Source organism: Talpa occidentalis, unplaced genomic scaffold (genome assembly GCF_014898055.3).
Source record: "Talpa occidentalis isolate TD23 unplaced genomic scaffold, MPIMG_talOcc4v2.1 talOcc4.573, whole genome shotgun sequence".
Lineage (NCBI taxonomy): Eukaryota > Metazoa > Chordata > Mammalia > Eulipotyphla > Talpidae > Talpa > Talpa occidentalis.
Window position 1 is genome coordinate 19,616 of NW_023604943.1, and position 10,765 is coordinate 30,380.

Genomic DNA, 10,765 nt, shown 5'->3' on the forward strand with positions numbered 1-10,765 from the left:
AAGATATTTAGAGAGGAACACAGCATTTGGTTGTGCAAGGACGGAACAGTGACAAACCAGTCTGCCTGTTTGCAGTCCTGTGCAGGTCACCTGTTCCCAGGCATTCCCGCTGCACATGAGTGGAACAGCAATGAGAGCCAGTCAGGTGAACTTTGAAAATGCAATGAATCAGGTGAAGCTTTTAAAGAAAGATCCAGGAAATGAAGTGAAGCTAAAACTCTATGCACTCTATAAGCAGGTAAGTGTCTGAGGCCTAATAGAATTTAAAGACCTTTTGAGCAGATGGCTTCTCTGGGTGCTATGCTGGGCGCTTGAAATCCGGCTTGTTGCTGCAGGTCCTCTGCTGCCCAGGAGTCCAAGTGTCTCCAGGAGCTCCCCGTTCATAGCGCCTTCTTCCACGTCCAGGTCTGTCCCCAGCTGTGTATTTATCCTTCAGCCACGTCTTCAGGAGCTGGGTTTTGTGTGTTACTTGGTATGAGGGCTACTGTTCATGCCCAGAAATTGTGGGTATAAAGGAAAGGTATGACTTTAGGAATACCATGCCCAGAAATGTTTCTGTATTTGGGAAAGGTAATTATCTGTGCTGCTAAGACAAAAAAGTAATCAGAGGAGGATTTTAGATAAAAGGGGAAAGATGTACCCCAAATACAAGAACTTGTGAGCTGGGAATAACAGACCAGAGTAAAAGGATTTCCGGGTATTGTGTGTCTAGCGGAGTGCTGATGTCATATAAAAAATGGAGACTTTTTAGCATGTTGGACAGGAATATGGGATCCCAAGGAGGAGTTAGTGGCATGTAATGTTTTCATAAGAAAATGTTGATTTTTCTTGGCAACAAGGCGAAATTACGTAAAGGCAGATTTTCACTGGAAATTTAATCAAAAAATTTTGAAAGACTGAAAATTGTGAACAAAACAATGGTCATTTAAATTTGCTGTAGTTCATCATGCTCTGAAATTTGCCTGAGTGCAGTAGCGGTGATATATTTATTAGATTTAGGCTTTTTTTTTTTTTTTTTTTTTTTTTTTTTTAGATTTAGGCTTTATTTCTAACTATTTCAATCTCGATGCCTTTAAACGTTATGATTCAGGGTCGTCGTCGTGAACACTCATTTTTTCTTTGTGGCTTCAGTTGAACTTTCCCTGCCCCTCTGCTTACTGTGTGTGCTTAAAAACTTAGCTGGACCTTGTTTCTGCTCTGTTGCTGCCTGGCTGGTTTAACATCCTGTGGGAGCAGGGGCTATTCTGCTCAGCCCAACTTCACGGCGTCCACAGCAGGTACATTTCCCGGTCCTGCCCTCACCCCCCAGCACCCCCACTCCCGCCCCCATTGGTCCAATCCCAAAAAGAAGGGGTTCTCTGTCTGTAAGCCCTGCAACTGCTCACCTGTCCTTTTGAGCACTTCCTGTAGTCTTCACCCCTTCTCCTGCACCTGGGAATGTTGGGCACACGTTTGCTGAGTAGAGAGCATAGAATTGACTGTTAAGAATTGATGGCACAAGGGGTTAAGTACCGCACTAAGGGGCAATCTACGACCTCTGCAGCATGAGTTCCATCCCCGGCAGGCCAGGGAACTACCCACATGGCACAGCAGACCTCTCCTGTCTTACCTGCTGCTCCCTCAGCAGTGTATTTCAGTCTGTGTGCCTGTTCCACTCCCCACTCTGTCTCTGGTGAATCCTCTCACCCACCACATCTCTGGCCTGTATCCCAGCTCTTGTATGCATAATAAATAAATCTTAAAAAAAAAAAAACTTAAAAAAAAAGAATTTATACTTTGTTAATAGGTGAATGCTAAGGCTGTTCTGGACCTTGAGGCACAATTGACTTAAATTCTTTCTGTGCATTTCACTCCCTTAGTCTCTATCTCATGCATATTTCTAACTGTGCTTTTCAAGCAGATAGAAGAATTTTGCTTCTGGCAAAATTTGCACCTGCTTTTATCTGTATTAGAGTTGCTCCAAATACCATGTTGGATTGTCATTGGAAAATTGCTCCAGTTGTCCTCTGCTGTTTTCTGGGAGTCATCTTGGCAACCTCAAACCATTTGCAGCCAGCTTGGGGGGAGCAGCAGGGCAAGTTTAGAGAAGATATTTAGAGAGGAACACAGCATTTGGTTGTGCAAGGACGGAACAGTGACAAACCAGTCTGCCTGTTTGCAGTCCTGTGCAGGTCACCTGTTCCCAGGCATTCCCGCTGCACATGAGTGGAACAGCAATGAGAGCCAGTCAGGTGAACTTTGAAAATGCAATGAATCAGGTGAAGCTTTTAAAGAAAGATCCAGGAAATGAAGTGAAGCTAAAACTCTATGCACTCTATAAGCAGGTAAGTGTCTGAGGCCTAATAGAATTTAAAGACCTTTTGAGCAGATGGCTTCTCAAATAGTTATGCTGGGTGCTTAAAATCCGACTTGAATATTTTTAGGTTTGTGTTGCTGCCTTTCCTCTGAAGTGTCTCCAGGAGCATTTCGGTACATTAGACTTTGAAATACACTTGTCTCCCCTTTCTCAAAAGCGCCTTCTGCCACTTCTTCAGGAGCTGTGTGACACAGCTGTGTATTTATCATGTCAGTGCTACTTCACTATGTGTGTTATTGTGGGTTTTGTGTGTTACTTGGTATGACAGGTAGGAATAGTCTGTTCATGCCCAGAAATGTTTCTGTATAAATGAAAGGTAATTATCTTTTTGCTTTATACCATTTTGGCTTATGAAAGTTTTCAGAGGAACACCACTTTTGGATAAAAGGGGAAACCTGTACTGCTAAGACAAAAAAGTAATCCCCCAGGATCACTCCAGAGTAAAAGATTTAAAAGATATCCCAACCAAATATGTAGAACTTGCTGAGTGCTGATTAGAATAAATGGAGACTTTTTCAGACAATTGGGGAAATTTGGACATGGAATATTGGATGATCCCAAGGAGGAGTTAGTGCTGACAGTGTCATGTTTTCATAAGAAAATGTTGATTTTTCTTAGCAACAATGCGTACTAAATATGCTGAGGCAAACTAGAATGGTGTTTGGGAATCACTAAGATAATTGAACAAAAAAAGAAGAGGATGGGTGAAGCAACAATGGCCAAAAAAAAAAAGTTGTTAATCATGGCTGATGAGTACGGAAAATCCTTTATATTAGTCTGCTTTTGCTATGTCTGAAAATTTTTGTAACAAAAATTTAAAACTTAAATTTTAAACTTCCAACGTCCATAAATTTCCCTTGTGAGGTCAGTTCTTCTGGGCTCCTGTGTGCTTTCTCTCTATTCCTGTGATTGGTATGAGTCTCTTACTTTCGTGTGGGTGTGGAGAGAGTTAAGAATTTAACTTTGCCCATAAAAAAGGCCTGACCTTTGCTCTGATCTCTAGGCCTGTGAACTACCAAGTGCCATAGAATTGTTATTGTTTACCCAAGTAGTCTGGTGGTGTGATTTAGAGTGGGACTGGCCCTGCAGAGTCACAGGGTGACCTGGGGTGGGGCCTCTCGCTTCCACAATCAGTCATACCTGCAGGATGGAGCCCCTGATGAACACCGCGGCTTGAGTGAGCTCCCCTGGTGGACCCATCCTGTGTGTGTGTTCAGTCAGTTCTGAGGATATGGGTTGTCCTGACTGATGGAGGGGATAGTAGGGGGTACTTCCCCAGACTCCCCAGCATGTGTCTCCTCCTCACTGATGTTAAGTTGTATCCTTTTCCCAATAAACCTTAACTACTATGAGTGTAATAGTGCCCAGGGTGCCCTGCAAGTCATTCTAGCAGATTATTGAACCTGAGGATGGGCTCAGGAGTCCCTACCTTTGCACCTGGCATCAGAAGTAGGGGAAATCTTGGGCCTCCCCTGATGGCGCAAGCAGTTAAGCACCGCACTGTGAAGCTGTCCGCAGCCTCTGCAGCGCAGGTTCAATCCCCGGCCGCCAGGGAGAAACCCACATGGTGCAGCAGACCTTTCCTGCCTCGCCCACTGATCCCCTCAGCAGTGTGTTTCATCATTCTGCCTGTTCTGTTCCCTGCTCTGTCTCTGGTGAATCCTCTCACCCTCCCGCATATCTGGCCTGTACCCTGGTACTTGTATAAAAAAAAAATCTTAAAAAAATTTTTTTTGAATAGGGTTATTAAAAGTGGAGGGGTTTTTTTTATTTTTTTTAATTTTTTTTTTTTAAGATTTATTTATCTATGCATACAAGAGCTAGGGCACAGGTCAAAGGTGTGTGGGGGAGGTGAGAGGATTCACCAGAGACAGAGTGGGAAACAGAACAGGCAGATTGACCAAAATACACCGCTGAGGGGAGGAGGGGTGAGTCAGGAGAGGTCTGCTGTGCCATGTGGGTTGCTCCCCGGCTGGCCAGTAATCGAACTCATGCTGCAGTGACTGCGGATTGCTTCATAGATTGCATCTTAACCCTTGCGCCACCAGGGAGGCTCTAAGTGGAGTTTTAAATTGCCATTTCTGAAAAGCAGCCGAGTAGGATATTTTATTCATCTCAAAACACTCAGTCTACCCGAAACAAACAAAATTTAGGTGCTTTTTGCTTTCTGCTTGCATGTTCTTCAGTTATATTTTTGAAGGGCCAGTGGCTCTGACCCTCCCTACGACTGCTTCCCAGCAACAGTTTTGTTACTCCATTACTGAAAATTCCCCACTGAATGAGTGGGGCTGTTTTAAACCTTTGACTGGGCTTTCAGCATTTATTGTGAGTTTCCAAATGTTTCTTGAATATTTCAATTGTGTATTAAATATGTGATCACCCATAGAAAACTTCTGAACTAAGTACTTCTGAAAGTACTTGTTACCTTGCTCCTATTTGACTTGCTGTTCTCCTAAAATGAGTCAGGTGCTTCTCCTTGTCAAGCCATATAAATGGAGAGCTCGGGATTTTGACTTTCCCCAAAACACTTCTCTTGCTTCATTTTCACATTCAGGCAGTGAAAAATATAGGGACTGATAGCCAATAGCACATTTTGTCTCCAGGCTTTTTTCCAGTTGTTTGTGCATGTTTTGGCAGTAACCTCAGAGAGGAAAGTTCACATCAATTTTTGTACCTTGTCCAAGTATTTGGTGAAGGGCAGACATGGTCATCTAGTTGTGCATTTATTTATGGTTCCTTTTTGCATGAGTATCTGACCACAGCCGCCCCTCTCCTTTCCACAGGCCACGGAAGGCCCTTGTAATGCGCCCAAGCCTGGTGTGTTCGACTTTGTCAATAAGGCCAAATGGGATGCATGGAATGGCCTTGGCAGCCTGCCCAAGGTAAGTCTACTTGTTACCTTGCTCCTATTTGACTTGCTGTTCTCCTAAAATGAGTTAGGTGCTTCTCCTTGTCAAGCCATTATAGACAGAGAGGTCCGGGATCTTGACATACCTCTATTGAACCAGAACGGCCATTCTTTCTTCATTGCAAGATGCTATGTATCAGCCTCGTAAGTTTCTCAAGTACCTATTTGCTGACCATGGGCTGAAACTAGTTGTCATCTTCTCTTTAGGAAACTGCCAGGCAGAACTATGTGGATTTGGTGTCCAATTTGAGCTCATCTGAGTCCTCTAGCCAGGTAAAACCTGGCGCGGAGAGTAAGCAAGGGGCATATGAATTCCTGGTGGTAACCTCTGAGGACGGCATCACGAAGATAATGTTGAACCGGCCGGCCAAGAAGAACGCTATCAGCACCAAGGTGACTCTTCTTGTACGGGGAGTTTGTCTTCTTTCCTTGTCCTCCTCTGTCCCTCTCAAAAACTGGCGTTTTAGCATTATTCCTGTTTTTGTGCCATCTCTGATTTGATCTGTGACAGAAGATAAGTAATTGCAGCTCCTTCTTACAACAGATTTGGGCTTTCATTGTTTAGAAGATGTGAGCCAGAGGGGCTGTGGCTTTCCTGATGAGGGAAGCACAAATAAATGAATGTAAATGAGGCATACATAAGAACACATTTAGATAGAGGTGCATTCCCAGCCTCCCACCTCCGAGCATGCCTGGGCCCTGGTCCCCAAAGTATCTTCACATGGTTTATACTTGAGAATGACTCTGTTCTCCTTGCATGGAGCTTTATTTTGTATAAGTAGAAGTAGAAAGAAGTGCATCTTAAAGAGATCAGAGATTAAACAGAGCAGAGCTGTTTCACAAGGACAACTGTAGACTTTGGCTCTGTCATTGAACGAGAACAATAAAAAATAACCACTTCAGCTCTTACCCCTGCAAAAAAATTATAGGGAATTAAGTGGATGCTTGGTGCTGAACTGGGAGCAAAATTTGAGAGAAACCCGCTTCCATTGGATCTGTTATCTACATTACAGCAGAAAGTGCATCTAACTTACAATAGCCTTAAGGCAGTTGGACACGTGCCACTTAATAAATAAAGCAGTTGATACTCAAAATTTTATTTTCATTTTCCCACACTGAAATCTCAGTAAGGTAGACATCGCACCAGTTTTACATGCACCAGGAGTTATAGTGGCCACACAACCAAGATTTTCAGAGATGTTGCTGATTTAAAATACTGCCCTTGGATACCATCACCGTGTCCTGGAAATTCCCGCCTTTTAGCTCAGGTCATGAATACCTCCCAGCCTGCCTGGGCACCTAGGCTCTCTCTTAAGGTCCCAACTGAACCATTGTTTCATGGGACACTGTCACTGATCACCTCTCATTCACTTTCCTTGGATAAGTCTCAGCGCCTCCTCTGAGCTTCCTGCTACTTTGTACTTGCCACTTATTTTAGAGCTTCCCCTCTATGAATGCCAAGAGCTCAGTGCCTCTTTGGTTTACTCTTGGGTAAAAGTGGGTATGTTCCCCCATCAGAACACGTAGTAGGGACACAGCACACTCCAACTAATTGAAAAAGAGTGAAAATCTGCTCGGGTGGCATAGCAACCCTTCTGGTGGTGTCAACACAAACAGCCCAGATGTTTGGCACTTAGCAGAGAATGGCCTCCCAGGCTGTCACGCAGTGGGTCTGCCAGGTGGTGGTGGCCACATTCAGAGCCTGTCCTGTTCCTCTCTTCCTCCCCGCAGATGTATCAGGAAATTATGCTTGCACTTCAGGCCGCTGGCAAGGATGACTCAGCCTTAACTGTGTTAACAGGTAAGACATTTTCTTGGACCATTTAATGAAATATCTGTCTTGGGGGGCTCCCTGCTTGATAGGAAGTTGAGTAAAAAGCTCTAAATCTTTGCCAGGACTGAAGTACTCTTTATTCTTAAATATGTAGCAAATATGATAGACACAGGATTGACACCTTTATCATGTAAAAAGCAGATACAAATTGGTGAGAAAAGTACTAAATCAATGGTACATATCTGAAAGGTATTTAATATTATATGATGTTGCTTAAAAAAACAAGTATAGGACTTCCCTTGTGGTGCAAGGGGTTAAGACACAGCACTACGAAGCTATCCACAGCCACTTCAGCACTGAGTTGGATTCCCAGCAGGGAGCTACCCACATGGTGCAGCAGACCTCTCCTGTTTCCCCCGCTGCTCCCCTCAGCAGTGTATTTCAGTAGATCTGCCTGTTCTACTCCCTACTCTTGTCTTGGTGAATCCTTTCACCCCGACACCTCTGGCCTGTACCCCAGTTCTTGTATGCATAAATAAATAAATCTTTTTTAAAAAATGGAGAACTAGGTGCCTAGGTGCAGAGGGTGATGTGATCACGCAGATCTGAAGAGCAGTCAAGCTGTCCCCCTAAATAAAATACAGTACTGTAAACCCAAAAAAAGTTTCTAAGATCTGTTAGATACAGTGGTGAATAAAAATGAATTGACAATTTACATGAGAAAGTCCAGGTAGAAGACAATTTAAAAAAAATGCATTTCATTAATAATCACAGATACATTGATGAGATTCTATTAGAATGATGAGATTCTATTTTGTCCTCTAAACTTGCAAAGTTTTAATTATAACCAATTTTGACAAGGTTAACGTAGAAGTGTCTCGTATCTTGCTGATAGCAGTATAAACAGCTATAAGAAGTGTAACTAGGGCCTCCCTGGTGGCACAAGAGGTTAAGCACAGCACTATGAAGTTATCTGGAAGCCTCTGCAGCACGAGTTCGATCCCCAGCCAGCCAGGGAGCAAGCCATATCGCACAGAAGACACTTCTGACTTGCCCACTGCTCTCCTCAGCAGTGATTTTCAGCCAGTCTGCCTATTCTGCTCTCCACTTTATCTCTGGTGAATCCTCTCACCTCCCCGCACCTATGGCCTGTACCCCAGTTCTTGTATGCATAAATAAATAAATCTTTAAAAATAAAGAAGTGTAACTAGGTAAGGAATAGGGCATTTTGCAGTATATAAAATGTTCATATCTTTTGGTACAGGAATCCTACTTCTGGGAATTTTTTTAGGAAGATTATCTAAGAAAAGGGGAGTTGTTAGGCAGGTTTTTGCAGCATTACATATAGTTGTGAAGACATTCTAACATTGCCATGATAGAATAATAAAACAAATCATAGACTATCCACTTTATTATATAGTGCACAAGTATTAAAATTGTAATTGTAAAAACCAACAATATTGAAAATGTTTAATATATATTTTTTAACTCTAAAAATTTTATTAGTATTATGGTTATAACTGGAAAATATTGTGGATAGCTATGGACCTAGGTTGATGAGAACATGAAAAATGAAAGTCATTGGATTTGGAAGGGATGCCGTGTGTGGTGGTTAAGGCTAAGGCTTAGGACTCAGATCAACTTGAGTTAAAATCCTGACTTCATTTCTTATTAACCGTGAGCAACCTCTGCTTCCCATATGGACAAGACAGTGCTTACTAATCCCATTGAATGGTTGGGAGGACGACATGATGTAGTGCAGGTGAGAGGCAAGGCGGGTACTTGATGATGTCAGCTTTTACTCTTGGCATTTCCCAATTTTCTCCTTGTAATCAGTTTCTAGTTTCATACCATCGTGGTCAAAAAAGATACTTGCTATGACTTCAGTCTTCTTTAATTTATTAAGACTTGTTTTGTGACCTAAGGTATGACCCATCCTGGAGAATGTGCTATGCATACTTGAGAAGATTGTATATTCTATTGCTTTCAGATGGAATGTTCTGGATATAGAACATTAAGTCTACCTGGTCTAATGTATTGCTTAAGGCCAATGTTTTCGTATTGATTTGCTGTCTAGATGTTCTACCCATTGACCACGACGGTATATTCAAGTCCCTCACTGTTATTTTTCCTTTTAGGTCTATTAATGCATACTTTATATACTTAGACGCTCCTATGTTGAATGAATATTTACAAATGTTTGTCTCTTGTGGATTGACCCCTTTACCATCCAGTACCCTACTTTGTCTCTTATTACAGACTTTGTTTTAAAGTCTATTTTTTCTGAAATAACTAGAGCTATCCCAGTTTGGGTTTTTGGTTTTTTTTTTTTGGGGGGGGCGGGGGGCTTTCATTTACATGGAATATCTTTTTTCAATCCTTCACTTTCACTCTTTACATCTGAAGCAAATATGTTATAGGCAGCATAAAGGAGGATCTTGGTTTTTATCCACTGAGTCTCTCTCTCTGTCTTTTGATTGGATAATTTAGTCCATTCACATTCAGAGTAATTATCTATAGTGTGTACTTACGGCCATTTTATTACTTGTTTTCTGGCTGTTTTTTAAACTCCATACTAACTTTATAAATGATTAATCCACTTTACTGTATTTTTACAGTGAGATTTATTCTTTCTTGTTGCTAATTAGCACCTTTTCTATTCAGTTTAAAGAAGTCCCTTTATCATTTCTTCCTAGGCTGGTTTAGCGATGATGAACTTCTTTAACTTTTGCTTCTCTGGAAAAGTCTATCCTTCAATTCCAAAGCTTACTTTCTCACAACAACCCTTTGAGGTATTTACAATGATCAAAACCCACTAAACTAAGTTTAAAAACTGGCCAGCTTATTGTATGTAAATAAATACTTTAAAGCAACACAACTTTGGTGGCTCTTACAATGAAACTAACAGCTCAACAAAATCCCACCATCTGTCCTGCCCGTGCTCAGTCTACAGCTTGTCCCCCTGACTTTTTCTGCTTGGATGCAGTGACACTTCTTTCAGCCCATCACAGACACCAGCACCTGTGTGCATGCTCTTCCCTCTGCGAGAACCTTCTTCCCAGCCCTCTTTTTCTAGCTCACCTTACCTGCCCTGCAGATCTCATTTCAGTTGTACCCTCCTTGGGAAGAAGCTCTGATTAAAACCCCTTTCATTCTCATATTATCACAGACCTGTCTTGGATCATTGTTGCATTTATTTGTGTGTTTTTAGATCAATGTCAAGCACATTTGTCAGCCTGTAAATGAGGGCAGGAACTATACGTTTTTCCAGTGCTTGCCATAGAGCCTGGCACATAGCAAATATTCAGTAATCAGAGTGAATACACATTCACCTGTTCCATTGATATTATTTACAGGAAATGGTGATTATTACAGTAGTGGAAATGATCTGAATAACTTCACCGACATTCCCCCTGGTGGAGTAGAACAGAAAGCTAAAGATAGTGTCATTTTAGTGAGGTAAGTGGGACATTGTTCTGATACCAGAGGGCTCTTCCCTAGTCATCAAAGTGGTGTTGAGTTGAGCAAAAGTGAAATAAAAAGGTCTATGGGGCCTCCCTGGTGGCTGAAGGGGTTAAGTCTCAGCACTTTGAAGCTATCCGTAGTACAAGTTCTATCCCCAGCCAGGGAGGTGACCCACCCATGGAACAGCAGACCTCTTCTGTCTCCCCACTGCTCCCCTCAGCAGTGTATTTCAGTGGATCTGCCTGTTCTGATCCCCACTCTG

The 10,765-nt window shown here is 42.3% G+C and overlaps 1 protein-coding gene across 1 annotated transcript; it reads left to right on the plus strand.

The window, feature by feature from the left end:
* Positions 1 to 1,155: 1,155 nt before the first annotated feature.
* On the plus strand, positions 1,156 to 10,525 carry LOC119260149 (enoyl-CoA delta isomerase 2-like). The gene is made up of 6 exons (XM_037529025.2): positions 1,156 to 1,277; positions 2,162 to 2,324; positions 5,140 to 5,238; positions 5,472 to 5,657; positions 6,996 to 7,065; positions 10,395 to 10,525. Exons 2-6 carry the CDS (start codon positions 2,202 to 2,204, stop codon positions 10,499 to 10,501), a joined length of 585 nt encoding a protein of 194 aa, XP_037384922.1. The 5' UTR covers positions 1,156 to 1,277; positions 2,162 to 2,201; the 3' UTR covers positions 10,502 to 10,525.
* The last annotated feature ends 240 nt before the right edge of the window (positions 10,526 to 10,765 follow it).

Excerpts from the sequence above, each read along its gene's own strand:
- LOC119260149 (XM_037529025.2), top strand. The coding sequence starts at position 2,202 with ATGAGTGGAACAGCAATGAGAGCCAGTCAGGTGAACTTTGAAAATGCA. Across the intron at positions 5,239-5,471 it reads GCCTTGGCAGCCTGCCCAAG|GAAACTGCCAGGCAGAACTA; the intron begins GTAAGTCTACTT and ends TCTTCTCTTTAG. Across the intron at positions 7,066-10,394 it reads AGCCTTAACTGTGTTAACAG|GAAATGGTGATTATTACAGT; the intron begins GTAAGACATTTT and ends TATTATTTACAG.